General features: G+C 43.7%; 2 protein-coding genes across 6 annotated transcripts; one reads left to right on the top strand and one right to left on the bottom strand.

Annotated features, from left to right (window-relative positions):
- Positions 1–395: 395 nt before the first annotated feature.
- On the top strand, positions 396–19,997 carry PLAT (plasminogen activator, tissue type). 5 transcript variants are annotated; one of them, XM_071799306.1, is made up of 14 exons: positions 401–850; positions 2,174–2,267; positions 3,276–3,315; positions 3,728–3,859; positions 4,273–4,386; positions 4,752–4,926; positions 5,476–5,567; positions 5,817–5,991; positions 6,316–6,401; positions 6,791–6,986; positions 7,475–7,611; positions 7,704–7,844; positions 8,574–8,722; positions 17,210–19,997. In XM_071799306.1, the coding sequence occupies exons 2-14, from the start codon at positions 2,190–2,192 to the stop codon at positions 17,228–17,230; spliced, it is 1,536 nt and encodes a 511-aa protein (XP_071655407.1). In that variant the 5' UTR covers positions 401–850; positions 2,174–2,189; the 3' UTR covers positions 17,231–19,997. The 5 variants fall into 5 exon arrangements, with proteins under 5 accessions (XP_065712674.1, XP_071655407.1, XP_065712673.1 ...); XM_065856601.2 differs by lacking the exon at positions 17,210–19,997 and adding an exon at positions 9,806–9,934; XM_065856600.2 differs by lacking the exon at positions 17,210–19,997 and adding an exon at positions 9,502–9,934 and having other exon boundaries at positions 695–850.
- On the bottom strand, positions 11,460–18,342 carry AP3M2 (adaptor related protein complex 3 subunit mu 2). The gene is made up of 8 exons (XM_065856746.2): positions 18,070–18,342; positions 16,646–16,817; positions 15,939–16,076; positions 15,345–15,430; positions 14,533–14,666; positions 14,105–14,312; positions 13,529–13,673; positions 11,460–13,137 (listed from the first exon to the last, which is right to left on the bottom strand). Exons 1-8 carry the CDS (start codon positions 18,340–18,342, stop codon positions 13,037–13,039), a joined length of 1,257 nt encoding a protein of 418 aa, XP_065712818.1. The 3' UTR covers positions 11,460–13,036.
- Positions 19,998–20,473: the final 476 nt, after the last annotated feature.

Genomic DNA, 20,473 nt, shown 5'->3' with positions numbered 1-20,473 from the left:
TATGAAACCTTCCCCCATGGCTGTTAGTTTGTTAGGTTCTTTAATCTAGAAGGCCAGCTGCAAATAGCTGTTATCTTTAAAAATAATATAAAATAGCCCCTGCCTACTCAGTACTGTCCAGTCATCTTTTTCTCAACAACTGGGAGTCCCTTCTGGAAACTGTCAAATGTAGCTGCTCCTAAATCATATTTACAGCAGTAATGTTATCACCAGCACTGTGCCTCTCAGAGAAATACATGTGACAATCTTGACATAGATTTCCATACAGAGAAGAGATAAACATTCAGAATAACCAGCGTTTCATCTTTTCCAATATGCAGAATAACTGTTGCCATGCTTCCCGAGGACGCTGCGCAGCCACTTCCTGAAGGTGGAGGTCACTCACACACCATTTCTTAGGTCTGTGTTTACAGCAAATTTTATCAGAAACCTGATTTCCAGGATGGGATAGTTGATTGGGACTGACACATGACTATTCTCACTGCCACTGAAACTTAAGGTTCAATGGGGAAAATTGTTTTGAAGCCTGAATCTACTCTCTGACTAGAAGAAAGAACAGAATAAACTGACTGTAAAACCCAGCGTGCCCCGCTCTCTTCAGCCAGCAAGCTCTCCTGCAGTCCTGCTCAGAGCCACTCCGGATTGCTCGGACGCAAGTCTCCCTGTCCTGGATCCCCAGATCCTCGGGAGTGGGAGGCTCATCCCACCGCCCGCTGGAGTCTCCACCCCCCGAGTGAATGGTTAAGTAGGACGGGAGCTGCTCAGAGACATCAGAGACGCAGAAAACACAACGCCAGGCTGGTCTGGGAAGGAAATCATCAGCAGAATACAGAAGAGAAAAAGCAAAAAGGTAGGTACTACTCTGCACCTGTTTGCAAAAGTGCCTTTCCCATTTTCAGCATCAATGGCATTGAATACTATTAAATAGTAATTAATAAATCCCACTGAAGCACCATGGTAGTTAACGAACTGAGCTACTGCCTTTCAGCTTTTGAGCAGATTCATAATGCTGGCTAAAGCTGCTCGCTTTTAGTCATTTGCAGAAAGCTCCAGCTATTCCAGGGAAAGGGCTGACAACCTCAGGCTCCGATCAGTTCGCAGGGAGGAGTCTCCTGCACTAAGAACATTAGCAAAATAGCTTAAAACAAAGGAAGAGGTACGGACAAATGTCGTGATGGCAAGGAGAGACCCAGAGGGCTGGCTGTGAAAGGATAATTTATCACCTTCCAGGGAGATCAGACTACGCCTTTGATCCCAGGCTCCCAACCAGGATAACGGAGGGGCAAAGAGAAGGGCAGGTCTGCTTCAGTTCTCCCTAAACACGCTTATTTTCAAATGCGGCCAAAACTGCAGGAAATACTGAGAACGATTCCCAAAACAAAGCCAGAGTTTGAAATATCCATTTTCTCCAGTGCCTCAGAAGACTACACAATCTTACTTTTTTTTGTTTATTCTTTTCCCCAAAAGCATAGGTCTGTCCACTGTTATATTTTAGAGAGAAACCATACAAGGCTGATACTCATCTGCTCAGTTTAGAAAAGGGATACAGAAGCACTTTCTCCAGAAGGCAGGAAAAGGCAGCAAGGATCTGCAATCTTTTGCCTGAACAAGATGAGGATAGCTGTTCATCAGCTGATGCATCCTCTACACAAGACAGCAGCCCGCACTCCCACCCAAAGCAACAGTCTGTGCAGAAAATGCAAATCCTCTTAAACTACTATTGTCACGGACTGACCCTTCAGCAGATTTTTGTGGCACTGCATGAGATCTCTTAGGTCAGCCTCAGTGACCTGAATCTCAGTTAACACTTTCCAGTCACCATTACACTCGTCATTAGACAAGTCCATCTCTCTGATAATGCACACAATACTGTTGGTTTCCAGCAGCCGTGGGAAAAAGAACTTGGAATTTACTCCTGCCAGTGTTACTCCCCAGAAAACACTCTCTGAGTTTCCTTCAGACGTAAAAGGATGTGCTTTAGCTTGTGGGGTTTCTAAGTTCATCAAGTAAAAGCACATCTGAGTCTAGCCTGGTAGGGACAGCAAGACAGTGTGTTTTAACGTAAAAAGAATTTTCATCATTTAAAACCTTTATTAAAACTTACAGCCTTGAACTCTATTCACACTGTAAAATGCCTTTGTTCAACATCTTATTTTTTCTTTTGTCTCTATAGATAACTTGAGGAGGTGATGTGGAAAACACTCGGAATGGAAGGCAAACTCCCCTGTCTCCTGCTGGTGGGAGCAATCGTGACTGCTCAGTGCCAGGTAAGAGGCTAATGCATCAAATAATGCCAGCAGCACCTCCTCACCGTCGACTCCAGCTGTCTGCGTCAGACAGAAGGAGAATCTGGTTATATATCATCAGAAATCAGAGGGAGGAAAACCTTACAACGTAGTCTACCTCTAAGCTGGTATTTCCAGTGTGTTATCCTGGCTGGTTTTCATTTCAGTAAGCAAGTATTCTCCAAATCTCCTTGGTGTGTCTGTTCACTGTCACCTTTCACTGTTAGTAAGAGTTCCATTGTGATCACCCTTTAAATTTCTTTCTATTGTCATCACCTTCATCATTACTCTTACTTACAACTGGACACTGATGGTTCCATGTCCCCTCACTTTAAGCCTCACATTGCACAGCTTGAGTAAATCCTACACAATCCTAAAATGCTCAGTCTCTTTCTCGAAAAATTGCTATTCTACCCACCCCATTTATGTTATTCGTTCTCTTGTGGCTTCACCAAAGCAGCTTTCTAAATTGGTTTCTTCCTTAAAACTTTATAAAAAATATTTTATTTAATTGGCTGCAGGAGACATATCTCTCAAATGTAAACAAGCTACAAAGGCTTATGGGGAAAATGCATGTCAATGAGCAAAAATAACTGCTTGTTAACATTTATTTCTTTGGAAATTATTTGTTTGAACCTCCTTCAAATAGCAGACAGCTGGTAAGCTTTACTTAGCCCTTGCAACACTTCAAGAGCACATAATCACTTCACACGTGAGATGAGTACAGCACATCCCAAGTTCGTGTCACACGGATGACAAGTAATCACCTGGTAATGCGTGGCAACTCAATGATCTATAATTCTTGGTACCCATCCCGAGGTACTAAAGGCACTTTTCACTTTACTATCTGACAAGAAGGGCAGACAGTTACTCAGAGCTCCCTGATTTACAAGACCTCAAGAAGAAGAGGACTGGCTCTTGGGAGGCATTTGTTCTCTCAGTTTTCTTAAGAGAGCAGTTACTTATAGAATTAACCTTCTTTGCTTGCAGGACTTACACATGCGTTTCAGACGGGGAGCCAGATCTAGAGGTAAGCCAGGCAAACTACAACCACGTTACCTGGAGCTTTATGGACGCAGGAGGCGAAAGCAGATGGTGCTGAGGGAACAGAGTCTGAAAGCTGTTCGTCATGCTTATCGGCATGAGAAATTCAGAAGGCCAAATACCAGACCGCTAATACCATCCACAACTCAAAGAACAAAGTTTTTCCCTCTCTCTTTCTTCAAAGAATAAAAAGGCTGGTCAATAGTGGAACAGTACATCCAGTGACACAGCAGTCAGAGAGATGGGACAACGATGGTCTGAGAAGGAAAAAGGTTCAGCCCATTAGACAGATGCTCCCATCACGGATTCTTTTCTCCTGGAAAGAGAAGGGAATTCTTCTGCTCAGCCAGGTCTTTTCCCTGAATCTCTAAAAGAGGATTTCCTTTCTCCAATTACAGCCATTTGCACAGACAATTCATCTGCAGAAATTTACCACCACAGGGGGACCTGGCTGAGGCTCTCAGGGAGCAGAATAGAATACTGTAGGTGCGACAGTGGTCGGAGTCGCTGCCACACTGTGCCTGTCAGAGGTGAGTATGGAGAAGAAAAAGAGAAAGGAAATGGTGGGGGATGAGAGACTGTCCATGTAATCATCCTACAGAAGAACTTCACTGTCAGGAAAGGAGTTATCACCCAGAAAATTTGGCTTGAAATAGAATAGCATAGAAATGAAAATACTAATATATACTGACTCAGGCAGGACTAAGCAAGAGTGGGCAAGGGGCTGAGGAAGGCTTCCTGATAGTCTATGTGGAGAGAATGGAGCAAAGGAAGAACATAAGCACTACATGAAAAGACTGTGAGCACACAACAATAACAGGTAGGCAGGATAAAATAGAATAGGCTAAAGGAGACTAACAGGAGAGGAAAGGTGGGTACACATTGCCAGCTTCTTACTTCTGTGAAATCTAACAGTATTTCCTGGCTTCTGCTTATTCCACAGCCTGCACTCGAAATAAATGCTACAACGGGGGCCGATGTTCACAGGCATATTATTCCCCACAGCTCTTCATCTGCCAGTGCCACGAAGGTTTCTCTGGGAAGCAGTGTGAAATAGGTGAGTGTATCGTGTCACTTACTGTTAACAATGCTGACAGTTTTAGCCGTGCAGTGCAGAAGGATGAGGTACCCAGAAGCTGCTGCTGTGTATGAGGCTCTCTGTTAAGTTGCCTCTTTTTATTCTAAAGTTAATACTACAAAAAACTTTTAGGAAGGACACCTGGGCTGTTCTCAGTGTCTCTTAATAAAACTCTACATTTTCGAGCTGAAGACCTTAGTGTATACTTACAGTCTGCCTGGCAAGGCATTTTCACCAGCTTACTAGACAAGACATCTGGGAGCCAAGTTTAAATAGAATAGACACTGAGAAAGCAGAGTTTGGGATGCTGTCCTTATAGTAACATTTTGTTCTCTTTTGTTCAGATACTGAAGCTCAGTGCTACAAAGATGCTGGCGTGACATACAGGGGTACCTGGAGCATGACAGAGAGTGGAACCCAATGTTTAAATTGGAATAGCAATGGCTTGATGGATCGAACATACAGTGGGCGAAGAGAGGATGCTGCTGAGCTGGGATTGGGCAATCACAACTATTGCAGGTGAGGGGCTGATAGTCACAGGTCAGAGCCACAGCAATCGGCACATTCTGAGACCTTGGAGCACAGGAACTGTCTGCAGCAGCCTCATACCAAGCACAGAACACTCAACTCAGGTGTGAATACAGCGCAGCCCACGAGCAGCAATTGCAACTTCTGCAGACATATCTTAACTTTAGATCTACCTAGACTGGATGCTTATAACATACTACAAAATGCATACATTTCACACCCTGTAGTCTTTCCCTTGTCCCTTCTCAGTGCCTAAAACCCCCTTTGTAAGCTAGTTCCCTGCAGCTCCAGATCTTACTCAAGACTCTAAAAATACAATGCTTCCTGCACATGAACCAAATTGCACAAACAAGCTGTCCACTCCTGCTAGCTACTGGCTGTCTCATCCTCACCGCCACGTACTCCACGATTTAATGATTAAAATAGGAATCTAAACAACTTCTGATGGTTCAGTCTATGTCTTCGCTGCAGAGCATGATTAAGTTGCCAAACTAGATAGCAGACGTAGCTTTATAACGATGCATATTGTAACTCTTTCAGAAACCCAGATGAGGATTCCAGACCTTGGTGCTATATCTACAAAGGGGGAAAGTACACCTGGGAACACTGCAGTGTGCCGTCCTGTTCAAAAGGTACATGCTGGCAGATAGGGAACAGACTTTAGATTCACTGCATATATATGGGTTCTCTGTGGACTTGTGCTATTTCCCTAGCCTGAAAAGCTGAGACTCTCATGTTAAATCATGTTTAAGCTTTTAATATTTACGACACTGAGAGACTGAGATAGTATAGCTAATATATAGATGCCTTGACAGAAATCACAGTTAGGAACAGCTGACAGGTTCACGTGCATCAGTTAACGTGCAGCTTTCTTGTTGAAGTTGGGAATATCAACTGCAAATCTGGAAGAGGCACAGATTACCGAGGCGGCCACAGTGTTACCAGTTCTGGAGCTACCTGTTTGAGGTGGAATTCTCGAATCCTTGTCAACAAGTTATATACTGCCTGGAGAAGAGATGCTTACCAGCTGGGCCTTGGTAGTCACAACTTCTGCCGGTATGTAGTCAGTTATAGAACTAAAAAATACCAACATTCTTTGTGGTACTCTTGAGGCAGGGCTCTAGTTTTCTCCATCGGGTCAGGAAATACATTACTGCTGGGAATGAAGCTCACTGACAACAATAATTTTATTCCACCTGACCTATCTGAGCTTCTCTAACATCAAACTCCATAAATGCAAATTCCCTGTGCCCCGAGGACCCTCTCTATCTCTAGAAAAAAAGTAAAAAAGAGTACACTCAGGTCACAGTCCGCCACCTTTAGGTTTCCCCAAACTCCCTGCACATCTGATAATATGAATAACTCTTTCTCGTGCTGCAGGAATCCTGACAACGACAGCAAGCCCTGGTGCCATGTACTGAAAGGAAATCAGCTCACGTGGGAGTACTGCAATGTGCCTACTTGCTGTAAGGATCCTAGCACTCCTGATTCTTCCCTTTCTTTGAGGCATTACTGTTCTGCATGTCATTTGTATTAAACTCAAGCCTCTCACAGTAAAATATGAGCTGGGGGAACAAAGCAAGCTTTTTGGAGTAGAAAGAGATGCTGTGGCTCCACTCTCACAGAAGTGCTTTTTTCTCTAAAGATTGCAGAAAGGGAGGACAGAAAAGCTGGGGTTGCCTTACTGTATTTTTCAAATAGGAATACGAGTTTCCTAGGAAACGGGAATGAGTCAGATACTAAGCAGTTCATGCCAGGCTGCCTCAACATGCACTGGCAACCAGCAGGCTCTTGACCCAAACTCAAAGCCAGAGTGCCTGAATAAAAAGCCTGTTTCTGGGTTTGTCATCCACAGCCACCTGTGGCTTACGGCAGCACAGGGTACGGCAGCACAGGATTAAAGGTGGCTCCTACGCAGACATTGCAGCTCACCCGTGGCAAGCTGCCATCTTTGTGAAATATCGCCGAGCGCCTGGAGAGCACTTCCTCTGCGGAGGAGTCCTGATCAGCTCCTGCTGGGTGCTGTCAGCTGCTCACTGTTTTGAGGAAGGGTAAGTTGAGGATTCAGTACTGTCTGGGGAAAAAAAAATCTGGAAGAAGGAAGCATCCAGTACAGCCTTACTGGAAGGGAAAAAGACTGCAAAAAAAGCTCTTTATCCTAGTAAGTCATTTACACTGAAGATTATAGAGTTAATGGGGCCGAACACTACAGGCAGGCATTTATTGGGCAAACTAGCAGCATCGCATTAAGCTACCACAGCAGAATATCAAATAGCTGAAGAACAAAGTTGTCAATACAAATGCAGAGCATTCTGAAACTTGAGAACAGGAAGGGGCTGGCAGAGGAGCTATGCCATGATGGCTGTAAGCAGTTATCACAAAAACAAAAGCAAATAGGACACTTGAAGGTCAAACCGCCTGGATAATGAAGTAGTAATAATGCTATAAAAAGAAAAGCAGAAGCTCCAACAGCACAGCTTCAAGGGAAGGGTTCACTCCCGTTAACATGGGAAGAAAGTAAGGCTGTCTCGTTCTTCAGCTTTAGTACAAATCAGCTGAAGATTGTGCTGGGCAGGACTTCCCGAACAACTCCTGAGGACAATGAACAAAAGTTCCAAGTGAAGAACTACACTGTGCATCAGAGATTTGACTCAGAAAATTTCAACAATGATATTGGTAAGAACTTTTCTGACTTCGTGACTTCAAAAGTCACAGTTGGCTCAAGTTCGTGATTAACAAAATGGGGATTTGTTTTTTTCCCTCTTCAGCTCTGTTGCAGCTGAACTCAGATGCAGAAGACTGTGCTGTTGAAACAGCCACTGTGCGTGCCGCCTGCCTCCCAACACCAGAACTGCAGCTGCCCGACTGGACTGAATGCGAGATCTCTGGTTACGGCAGAAATGAAGAATGTAAGTAGGAGACACGTGTCTGCATGTAAGTAGAAGATACTATGTCCAAAGTTTGGGTCATAAAGTGTTGTTAAAGTGCTTTTAAAGCTAGTCTTTAGCACTGCTTACAGGGAGCGGAGGATAAACCCTATGAGAGGGAAAGCATGCTGCAGCTGTAATTCAAAACTAGACTGAAAAATAACAATTCTGCCAACTTCTAGCTTTGTGAAATTGCAGCTATGCAGGAGAATAAAACCAACACCCAAAACAAACAAACAAATCCCATCCATTCCAACATAACACAAGTGTACATTCCTATGCAGTTACTCAGTACCGCACATGAGAAGGCATCTGATTTTTGTTAGTGCAACTCTAATATTATAAGTCAGGATCCTGTTTCGTACAGTTAGTGATTTTCACAGGCACTTGTGTGACTTCATTTTGATTGATGTAACTGTGCAAAGATGAATTATCCAAGAAACGTCGCAGTCTTTAATTTGGAGCCTACAAAAACCCCTCTAGCATTTAAGCTTACTAAAGAAGCAACATTTTCTCTCAACTAGATTTAAGCTCTTCTTACTAGTAAACTAGAACCCCCAGGAATTAAAAAACACCCTTTGGCAATGAAATATTATTTTAGCCACCCCCGACCCCCAGCTACTCCTGTTTACTCTTCCCTAAGCTACAGAAACTGAACAGTGATTTTTACACAGACATATATACCTATTTATATTGTCATTTTTCGTCCAGTTTCTCCATTCTATTCGGAGCACCTGAAGGAAGGCCACGTCAGACTGTTTCCAGCCAGTCGGTGCACAACACAGCATCTAGACAACCGGACAGTTACAGACAATATGTTATGTGCAGGAGACACCAGGCATCTTGATGATGCCTGCAAGGTAAAACCAGTTTTGTTTCTCTTTTCTTTTTAGGTCTGTCCTTGCCAGTCTGAGCTAACCAAACAAAAAGCTTCAGATAATAGCTTAATTGAACAGCATTTCTGGCTCCCCTTTCGTTTTTATTCCCCTGCTCCTCATAGCTGGGAAAGCAGGCCACACTTAACCAAGAAAACCAGAACAATACAGACTGAAAATCCCAAATATAGGAAATACCACAAAACTGAGCAGGAAGCTCCACCTCAGCAGCATTTCCTAATATTTTCTCTTATGTGAGCATACAAAACACTCAGCAGGAGGTTCTGTATGAGGAAGGGGGTGCCACTCTACTGAAAAATGGAGAAAGGAAGAAAAAAAAGCCAAAAGATGAGGGAGAATAAACAGCTGTAACATGAGGAAAAAGGAGGGTATGCCTTCGGTCCCTAGTCATTTACTGTTACACACAGCAGTATAAAATGCCTTGGATCTTTACGGTTTGAATAAAAGCATTCCTCTTTTTGATCTTATCAACGTCTCACCTACATTTCATAAGTAAGTGTCACGCAAAGTGAGATGCTTTAGTGTCCGTTAGATTTTTTTGGGTCTCTACCCATGAGAGGGAGTCTAGAATGCAAAAGTGCCTTATGTGAAAGTGGTGTTACTAAGAGCTCTTGTTTTGCGTGCAAACTAGATCAGATATTTCCGTAGATACTAGTCTACCACTAAAACCAGCGGGGGAGAAAACAACACAAAAACAAACAAACAAAAAGGGAGATTGTTACTAACCTGCTGCTTCTCTGTAGGGTGACTCTGGAGGGCCTTTGGTCTGTATGAAGGATGATCGTATGTATCTAATCGGAATCATCAGCTGGGGAATAGGCTGTGGCCGCAAAGACATACCTGGTGTTTATACAAACGTGAATCGTTATCTTGACTGGATTCAGGACAACATGAAACCCTGAGAAAGAAAAATGAGCTGTCCCCAGTCTTGTGCCCCTCACAGCTTCCTTCTCGGTGCTTTAAGATGCTGACAGGGCTTCCTGTTTGTTCAAACTGCAGTGTATGGGAAGGGCACATTCTCAAATTACTCTCCTTTCCTTATTACAGGTTATCGTGAGATAGCACCCCTTTCCCTTCACATCCCCAAGCTTTCTCCTTGCACCGAATCGCACGAGTACAATTAAAAATAAATTTTGGCCCGAGAGAATAAACCAAGAGAGACCATCTTACATCCCATGAGCGTCTACGTTGTTTTGAGAATGGGTGTGAACTGAAGGCAAAAGGGATGGATTTAGTTTCCTGAAAACTTCATCTCTTTCCTCCTCATTTGGCTGTAAATTTGGAAGACATTCCAGTCAGGCTTAAGCGCTGTCCTTATACCATCTTATTTTGGTTATTTAAGCTGGTTTCAGCTTGATTCCAACAAAAAGAGCAAAGCTGTACACATGGGCTGCTTACTTCCATATCAATATGCTGCTTGCTTTTTTACTTTGGAACTGATTCATTAACTGAGTCTCAGCTTAAACTCTCTGAGCAAATCCAGGATGGCATGCTTGTTAGGACATTCTGTTCTTCCACTTGCTCTTCCTCCTGGTAGGAACTAAATATTTAAATATGGAATAGATAAAAATTTTAACACCAACTTTATCTGACACAGAATCAACACATTACTTTTTCATTATTAAATTTCTATGTATTATCATCTGATATGAAAGCGAAGGCTCTCCCTTGAGCACAGCTGGGCAGAACAAAGGACAAGTGTAATGGTAGCAGCTTTAGATGCCTGCTAGATTTGCCATATTCAAGCTCTTTCAGAACCTGAATCAACATCAGCATTTACTGTAACTGAAGTACACAGCTATGCCTCACATTTCCCTCCAAAACTCCTTATACCATCATCTACCAGCTCACTCATACTGCTCTCTGCTTCCCTCTTCTGCCCTGTTTCATCTTTCACTCCATAGGAACTTGCAGCCATCTCAGACTGATACAGAAAGCTTGTCGTAAGGGCTAGACACGCTTATGCACATAGGAAGCCTTTCAAGATCTCAGGTAACATGAATCACTTCAACAGGAAAGAAAAAATACTTTAAAAAACAAAGCTACAAAGCCAGAGGACAATATCAGTACTTGAGGAGCAGGAAGGTGAAGAGGTTATTTCATTGTCTTCCTAATTAAAGCACAGCTCTTAGATTGCTACCAAAAGCTCTACCTCAAACAAAAATGGTTCAGCTGCATTCCTAAAGACAGTTTCACTGAGGTTCTAGGAAAAGAAGGACAAGTGGTAATGCTTTTAAACTAAAAGAGGGGAGATTTTAGCTAGACGTGAGGAAGAAATCTTTGCCCCTGAGGGTGGTGAGAGCCTGGCCCAGGTTGCCAGAGAGGTGGTGGATGAACCATCCCTGGAGACATCCCAGGCCAGGCTGGACGGGGCTCTGAGCAACCTGAGCTGGTGAAGATGTCCATGCTCATGGCAGGGGGACTGGGGGAGCTGGGAGGGTCCCTTCAACTCTAACTGTTCTACAGTTCTAAGAGCTCAGCACTCCTTTTGGGAAACACAAAGGAAAATTAGCAATAAAGTAATTAATTTTAGCATTTTGGACAGAGATTTAGTCCCAAACTTAAAATCCCAATTGCATAAAGACATTTATCTCCTTAAGACACCCAACTATCCACAGTCCAGTTGGTGCAATTTACCTTCTGCCTCAAATACCAACTATTTCTTGTAAAGCCCAAACAGACCACTCTGAAATGACACAGATGATGTAGAAATGAATTTTATTGATGCCCTTGCTGAAGGTTATATTTGTACTGAACATGCTCAGCAGTAAGGCCACCTGCTATGGCATTTATCAGTTGCAATAGAACTTGCAATTCCCCAAGCAAGATGCCACTCATCCACTGTAAGTATCCATCACATGCAAACTGGAATGTATGTAATCCTTTGTTTAGGGTCACCTTGTTCTGTTCACAAGTATGAACTCTACATGCTGGACTCCACAGCCACCTGACAGATGCTGTAGTCATTCGTATAGCAGCTCAGGGACAAGTTCTGCTACCACAGAGAAAACACATTGATATCTAGAGGCCAAAGATCACATTACAGACAATATGGAATAGTGCAGATTCCTCTCATTTCATATTTATGCTGTACAGAGAGATGCAGCCCAGACTGGAATGGGCAGATGCAGCAACAGCTCCTGCAGAAGAGATGGTCCCAGAGAAAAATCCACGGTAGGCTTGAATCCACCTGCACAGCAGCTAACTGGTACAGGAACTGGAATGAGGTAGGATAGCCAGAAACACTACAAAGGTATGAGGACACAATTATCTCCAAGACATAAGTGAGCAGAACAGCAGTATCACCTTCATTTGTAACAGGCAGGTAGAGACGAAAAGAGGTTCCAACAAGTTAGAAGGATAGTGATTGTCTTCATTTAGCCACAGCTCCAGTTTCCAGAGTGCTATGCATCCACAAAAATTCTCCTGCCACTCTGTCTCTTCCCTGACTCCCTAAAGAAGCTAGGAGAATCCCTACCTTCAAATACTGACTAGATAAGAGAAGCAGAATTACATTCAGATGTCACCACCCCTCAGTTACAAGATCGCGTGTGCTACAGTCAGCCCTTCACAGGATACCATACTAAGATTTGGACAGGTTTCCAGACTGTCTTCAAAGATTCAAGATACTTGATGATCAAGACGGCTTATGAAATATCTACAAAAAACATCCACTTCTTCCCTTCCTCCCCTTCTGGCACCATCCCCAATATCAGACTTCTTAATTTCCCATCCTCAGTGGGCCAATCTACCTTTCCACTTCTTCCAATCTCTTTGAGGCAGAATGACTAGATGATTTCTCTGCTGCCAAGAACTACAGAGCTCTCCACCCTAGTGCCCAGTGATGGAGAAGAGTAGATGCTGGAACATCATGCTGGAGTTGAAGTTTGTGGAAATTCAACTTTGTATCATCTACAAAGGGATAAAGGCCAACCAAAACATAAGAGCAGTTACAAAAGACAATAAATCCCTAGAATTTCCTTTAAGACAGCAAAATGAAGGTGACACAAGCTTACATAGCTGACTCACTAAACCCAAGGGACCCGAACACCTCTCTCATCTGCCGTTGTTCCAAATACTTCAGACTCAGCTGGGGATGAGATGGTTTCAGATCAACCTCACTTCTCCCTGCTCCCCAGCACCCTAAGCACTGGCTCTCCTGCTCACGCTACTACAGGCAAGGGAGCAACACCAAACAGATGGATGGGGTAAGAGGCTGTATCCAGCAGCCAGGGACAGGAGAAACAGGAAAGCGCTCTTCCTCACTATCAGGATCCTCTAGGTTCGGACTTGAAACTTGCCAGCCTTAGTCATGTATTTTATCCCTTTGAAGGGCTTGTACTTCTCCCCATACATGTCCAAGCGATTCACCTTCAGTCCTAAAGGCAAACAAACACAGCGTAAAACTGAGTGCTGCCACAAGCAAAGCAGACAGGCATTCAGGATAAAAGATCAGGGAAAGTTTTAACAAGCAGTAAACAGAGTAGAGAAAAGCTGACAACTGCTAATTGTCAGAATCATTATTTACAAACACATCCATACCCTAAAATGCTTTATAGGTCTGTAAGCATGGAATGCAAGGACATGCAGACCGACTGTTTCACATAGCATCAGAGACAACATCTGTATCTGTAGTCAATGCACACAACTTTTTTACCTGAAGAACATGTGCCAGATAGAATGTATTTCAGCAGAGCTGCTTCAGCTACGTGCAGAGCGAGCACTGACACAGCAGAAAATATTCAGCTTCTTTACCTGACAGTCACTTACCAGATATAGCCAGCTGTTGAATTTTAAACTGCAGGTTAATGGTGGGGTTTTCATCTGGTTTTGATGTCCCAGCTTGCAGACTCATGCTCCCCTTCAGGCTTGGCAGCTTCTGGGGGTTTATTTTCCCCACATCCCATGACAGCAGCTTCAAGGAACAGAAAATGCAGCAGTCAAAGAGAGATGCTGTAACACCCTCTAAAGAAGAGTCCTCTTCCAATGACAGCTTTTCATGTTTCTCTATGGAAAAGGTCTTTGCTTTAGTATCTTGCCTTCCATATCAGACACAGTACAGGCTTAAGGAACAGCTGCCTCAGACCTTTATTCTCCCTCTCTCTTTCCACAAGGTTCCCCAAAAGCCTACCATGAACGATATTTCCACTACTTGTGCTACAAGCCCCATTTCCTATGTGTAACAGTGACAAAAATGCAGAATCACCTCCTTTCCAAGTGGCTGAAGCACAGATACTGCCTTCAGAAAAGTGACATTCAAGTAAATGTTTAAGCAAGCATGAACAGCTCAACTTCGTTTCCTGGAAGGTAAAACAGATTAAGAAAATAATACCTAATTCCTCTCACCTTTGTAACTGGATCGAAGATATGTGTTCCCTGAGAGGCTGTGAGGGTCATATTTAAGACACCTTTTGGCATCTGGCTAGTTACCATCACTCCCTCTACAGTCTTCCCCATAGTCTGCTTCGGTCCCACTGTGATCTCAAAACGTCCCAGTGAGCTGCTATCGCGGAAACTGATGTTGTGTTTAACGTAGACAGGAATTGCCACAAGACTAAAGACATGAACAGAAAATCCTTGTCAATCAATGACAGAATCACTGCTCCAAACATGGAGTGTTTTAAAAAAAGGAAAATTGCAAGTTACCTTGCACCTCTAATTCATTGTGCACAACATGCCACCCCATCTTTAAAAGCAATTACTTTTCCTTTTATTTTTTTACTAGCCAGGAAGATCCAAATTTTGTAATTCACAGCACTACATTCATCACCTACTTCTGAGCACTGACATGGTAGGAGAGCAAGCGAAAATTCCCATCAGGTGGAATGAAGGAGAGTATTCTCTCTGACTCCCAGCGCTTAAAACGCACACACGGATGAAAGCTGACATCATCCAACAACCGAGGGTTCTGAAATAAGAGAGAGCCGCAAGGTTAGTGAAGGCAGTACTACTTAAAGTCACAGAATCGCAGAATGGTTGGGGCTGAAAGGGACCTCTGGAGATGATCTAGTCTAATCCCCCTGCTAAAGCAGGTACACCTAGAGCAGGTAGCACAGGATCGCATCCAGGGAGGTTTTATGTGTCTCCAGAGAAGGAGACTCTACAAGTAACCTGTTCTTCCTCTCAATCTTCTATCCATGAAGGGCCTACCATCCAATGTACTCTGCCCACTTGAAGGTATCTACATTCAGACATGTTAAGCTCTTTGACACTGTTACATCTGTGAGATAGCAGTACTCAATAACCTCTATCCTATTTTAGAAAATATAGTCATAACAAATAATTACATTGATGCATACTCATAAAAAAGATAGCCCTTTAGGATATCTGCCTAAAGCTCCACTGTATCTCAGAAACATAGTCACAGCACACACTAACAGTACTTTCAACAAAGAATCTGAAAATTTGAGCCTTTAGGCTCAAAGCTGCTGAAGTTCGCTATGAGTTTCCATTTTCTGTTCTTTCTCTTTTGGTTTGGCATACCCACATTCTGATGTACTGGAATCCATCAGCAAGAGACTGAAATCCTAGTAGCAGGGCTGGGAAACCCTTTTCAGAATACTTAAGATACATCCTTGAGCTTTACCATAAAGGAGAGGGTAAGGTCTGGCATCCCAGTCAGCTTAACACAAGCATCAATCACCCCTTGGATTTCAGCAGTAATTGTGGAACCTGCAACAATAAACATGGGAGGTTATGTGAACCTGATCAAAAATCCCAATGTAGAAAAACTATCAATGGGAAAGAAGGAAATTTATTGTCTTTATGAAGTATCGTGGCTCATTATGTTGCTCACTCAACATTTTTCTCATTCTCAACGACTTTTAAAGAGATGCATATAAATAAGAACCACTGACACCAGCAACGTCCATTTTAATGACCAATGACAATAGCTCCCAAGTCTAACAGGAATAAGATGCACAAAAACTAAGGAGATAGTGCTAGGCACAATTTTCACTCCTTATTTTCCCAACAGAGAGTTGCTTACAAGACCTCAGGAACAGGGACAAGTGAAAACTTTTGTATGTCTTTAAAATTTTTGAGTGAATAGCACCTCAAGGTTCACAGCATTCCAGTGTAAGAATAGGAATACAGCTTTCCACACTTAGATGAGGGAGCTCCTCTTTGAAAACCTATCAGGACAAGTTACCCTTGTCTTAGCCAGAAGCAACTTCCATACCTGATTTGTCAATGATTGCATCTATCTCCTCAATTACATCAAAATACGCCTCATTGTTGGTATATTTTACACCAGTACGTCTCCAAGGCACCACTGATAGCTGTCCAGTAGGAAGCTGGTCACCCACATTAGTGCTTCCTGGAAAAAGAAAGGCAATCACAGCAACCACATCAGTTAGATAATGCTACAGAACAAGTCCTTGGCCTCATATAATTTGATTGTAATTAATCCCTGAGAATCTCTATTTCTTTGTAGGAGAGCAGCTGCTTTTCCAGACTCACTGTTTGTATTCTACAATTTACATCTCTCTTACATCCAACTCTAAAACATACCACAATAAGGCATGGGAAAGTAAAAAAAAATTACAAACTACCCACCCCACCCCAAACAAAACAAAACAAAACGCCACCCCAACAACAAACCCACGCCAAACACCATGACTACAGTCATCTCATGGCTGTAAGTGGAAATCTGGAAATGTAATCTGTCTGGTTTTGTTTAAAAAAAAAAAAAAAAAGTGCAGCTGGTTCTGGAACTGAAAGTAACCTCAAAGCAAAGCACTAACACAGAACTCTCTAAATACACCTAAACTGAGGTTTAGAATGACATGGGATGACATAAGTTTTCTTCAACCACGTCCTAATTTATTTATGCAGGAATATTGCCACACAGCCTTCCCAGTTTATTTAATTTTTATTCCCCTGTACCTGTGATGGTGTTGACAACTGTTCGCAGGATAGTGGGAGGTTTTATCAGTTCCTTAAGAATATTAGACTCTGTTGCCAATGGAAAACCATTGTCCAGCATCTCCTCCAGCACCTCATAAACCACCACAACATTGTCCTTGATCATCACCTCTGAACAGACACCAAAGTACTCCTGTGCAAAAGAAATAATCACTCAACAATCTCTGAAAGAATCTTAGTGATCACTCAGTTCAGTGTCCTCTCACACATAAATAAATCAAGGCTTTTCTTGGAAGAGGTGAAACAACACTAAAACTTGATGCGTTGGTACAAGCACAGACTGACCACTCCAACAGACACACACAGCTCTGAGCACAGCGTTGCCACTGGCCCAGCAAGCTGGAAAATCACAGCATCATCACGAGATCTTATTTCCTTTCTATATAACAAGATTCCCTTTGATAACTGAGATTTTTTAATTAGCACTTGAAGTGACTCAATTGCAATTGATTTAACAAGAACATAAATAAACTGTGATGCCAGAGAATTCCTACTTCTGCACTACAAATACTATTTCTTTTTCAGACATGTCAGATTTTAACATAGGGCCAGGCCAGTGAAGACACACTGACACCTCATCCCCTCATAAAAAACAAGACCTTCGTGACTGACACGGTCAGTCTGAAGAGCCTGACCACGAAGAGTCTTTTGGCCTGAAGAGCGAGCAAATCCACTCCTTGAACTCAGTGAAATGTAACTCAGCCTACACTCGTGTTTTGATTGGCACCTGGAAGCAAAAGCTCACATGAAGCTCATTTGACCAAGCACCCACATTTCCTGCGCTCTGGCAAGTTTGGTCACAAGACGTTTCAAATGGAGAGAACACAGTCCTGTTGTTGGCAGGCAGAAGACAGAAATCTTCATTATTTCTCTAAACTGACCAGCAGTCGTATTGGCCAGAGCACAGAGGGAACATGGCTGCTCTGGGGCAACTCCTGCAACTCACTTCTACAGGAAGCAAATACACTCCCAGTATCACTAGATGTAAGCACATAGGTAGGTTGCCACTAATTGGCTAAAATGCATAGCCATGAATCGCAAAAACTCCTTGTGAGAACAAGGTCTTAGTTCACAGGTCCTTGAAGAGATGAGGCTGCAAACCAGAGATGTAAATCTTGGTTGCTGAGAGGTCCCTCCTGTATGCACAGACTGATGTTGAATCCCTCGCCATCCCAACGTACATCCCTCATCACCGCAAGGCCTCCAGAAGCTCACAGGTGCAGGATAAGAATTACGAGGCACGAAAAAGAGAAAACTAACGGCTGCTGACTGGAAGGGCTCCCTGTTCGTCTCTCGCCCCGCTCCCCTTCTCCCCGCGGCGGTGACCGAGGGCTCTGGCTCCCGCAAACCCCGGCACACGCCGACCGGCCCCCGCTCCGCCGCACCTGGAAAGTGTCGACCACGCGGTGCAGGAACTCGATGACGAAGAGCGGCGGCACCTCGCTCTGGATGACGGCCACGAAGAAGATCTTGTGGCGGTAGACGCTGAGGAGGTAGTGGTGCGGAGTGGGGATCACCGGCGGCACGTTCTCCGCCTCCGAGGCGCGCTCCTGCGCCTCGAAGAAGTAGTCGCAGACGGAGCGGCTGACGACGCTCTTCCAGTGCTTCTCCAGGAAGATGTCCCCGGCGGCGTTGATGAGGAACAGGCTGTGGATCATGGCGGCGGCGGGACCGGAGCGACGGCTCCGCGCGCCCCCTCACCGGCCTCGCGCCCGCGTCCCACCAGGCAACAAGCCCCGCCCCTCGGCGCACGGATTGGCAGCTCGGAAAGCTTGCGGGGGGGGAGTTGGAAGCGAGAGCTCTGATTGGGTAACTCGCTACCAGCTACGCCTGATAGGCCGAGGAGAGGCGTGCGGGTGATGACGCAACAGAGCGGCGCGCTGCGCTCAGCTCCGATTGGGCCAGCGGCCTGTCCGGGCTCCGGACAAGCGCACGCCCGGCAACGCCCCACCCTCTGAGGCCGCCGGAAGGGGCGGAACCGAACGGGCCGGGCGGGCGCACGGACGGACGGACCCGGGATCGGAATCGAGGCAGCATCGCGCGGCCTAGAGACGGTGCTTAATTCTGAGGGTTTTTTAAAAAAACTGTCCTTTTTTAGGGTAGGCACCTTGGTATAGTCTATACAATGTGTTCGGTAACCACGTTTCTACAGCGCGGAGCAGCCAGGCAAGTGCATTCTGCTGAATTGTTTTGCTGGTTTGTTCACCACAGAGCAGCGACGCTGCTGAAAACACAACCCAGCTGGCTTGGGAGTGACAATTGTCATACAAAATGCATTTAAATTCTATGCCAAGTGATTGCATAATTGGAACAGGTGTTTGTCCAGCAGATCTTGGGGCCTTCTGAGTCAGGCAGGTGCTGTTACAAATAATTTCCCAATTTTACTGCTCTGTTGGGAACAAACATACAAAACAAGAAAAAAATAAGTCCTTTCTGTCCCATTAAATAAGCTGGCCAGGCATGCAACCTCTGTTACATGGGAGGACGTGACTGGTTGGGGCTGCTGCACGAGCGCTGAACGGGCCTGAGCCCTCGAACCAGACTGCGTCAGGACTGTGGGACGAGCTTTTCGGCAGCAGTATCACCACATCTGGAAGAGGAGTAAGCTGAAGTGACTGATTAAATGCAAAAACTGTGCAAAACACTGCACAGTTCAGAGTTCATATGAGATCTTATTTTCTGTGGATATGTTGTAGCTATTTTTCCCCCAAAATCAGGTGAAAGTCAGCTTATTTACTCTGACATTACCTTCTGATATCACTGTATGCTTACATCCTTATTCAAAGTATTAGATAATTCAACATGCACTAGATGAGCTTTTTGCTATAGCAGAAAATAATGGAGAAATTATGCTTAAATTAATTTATCTTTTACAGTCATTATTTTTATCAAATGCATTTTAAAAACACCAGATAATGCTTTTGAATTAGACATTTGAGAGCAAAGGGGTAATACTTTGTCATTTAATTGCAGCACTTCTAAATTCAAAATAATTATTTATTATTTTAATAGAATCACTTTAATTTTAACACAAAGGTATTGTAAAGATTCTTGTACCAGTCTGAGGGTCTCGGAGACTGTATTAATGGGAATCACATAGGTATCACAGACAGAAAGCAGCACATAGTTAAATTGACCAACAACATAAAGCCTTTATACATTTGGTTCTCTGAGAAACTCAAACCTGTCTGTTTTTAGCCTGGACCTTAAAATCAACAGTCATGGGATATGTCTTTTCAATATAGGCATTTCTTTTTTTGTCTCATGAAATGCAAATCAGTTTTGACTGTATTACACATTGTTTGAAAAACTGCTATTTCCCTCTGACTGCTTGAACCCATCATCAAAATTGTTAGTATTTTACCCAGTTCATGATGTTGTCACTTCCGTATTTTTCTTAGGATTACGTCAGTTTCTTTAGCCATCAAGAATGTTGGTGCCAAAACAAAAGCAACCATACGGCTGATAATTACTTCAGCACACCAAAGGAAAAGGTTGTTGAGGAAAAAGGGGTAGTATGTTTCAGGTTTAAAATCAGACAGGTTTATTGAAGTATCTTGCTGGCACCTGCAGAGAACATTCTGCAGTTACACCACCGCTCACTGCTGCAGCAATGCTGCCTGGCTGTTTCCAAACTGTTAGCTCAAAGATCATGTTTTGTTCTGAAAGTCAGTCTCCACAGTGGCTTGGGAGCTTATATAAACTGGAACCTAAAAGCAGAACATGGCAGGAGATGCCGCCAGAAGAGAATTCAATTTTGCTGGTTATTTACTGGCAGCCTGAAAACCA

Source organism: Patagioenas fasciata, chromosome 26 (assembly GCF_037038585.1).
Source record: "Patagioenas fasciata isolate bPatFas1 chromosome 26, bPatFas1.hap1, whole genome shotgun sequence".
Classification (NCBI taxonomy): Eukaryota; Metazoa; Chordata; class Aves; order Columbiformes; family Columbidae; genus Patagioenas; species Patagioenas fasciata.
Note: the sequence above shows the minus strand (reverse complement) of the source record. Positions and strands in the feature narration are given on the sequence as shown.

Excerpts from the sequence above, each read along its gene's own strand:
- PLAT (XM_065856600.2), top strand. The coding sequence starts at position 2,190 with ATGTGGAAAACACTCGGAATGGAAGGCAAACTCCCCTGTCTCCTGCTG. Across the intron at positions 2,268-3,275 it reads TCGTGACTGCTCAGTGCCAG|GACTTACACATGCGTTTCAG; the intron begins GTAAGAGGCTAA and ends CTTTGCTTGCAG. Across the intron at positions 8,723-9,501 it reads ATCTTGATGATGCCTGCAAG|GGTGACTCTGGAGGGCCTTT; the intron begins GTAAAACCAGTT and ends GCTTCTCTGTAG.
- AP3M2 (XM_065856746.2), bottom strand. The coding sequence starts at position 18,342 with ATGATCCACAGCCTGTTCCTCATCAACGCCGCCGGGGACATCTTCCTG. Across the intron at positions 16,818-18,069 it reads GCGTGGTCGACACTTTCCAG|GAGTACTTTGGTGTCTGTTC; the intron begins GTGCGGCGGAGC and ends TCTTTTGCACAG. Across the intron at positions 14,313-14,532 it reads TACCATGTCAGTGCTCAGAA|TCTTGTGGCAATTCCTGTCT; the intron begins GTAGGTGATGAA and ends TCATGTCTTTAG.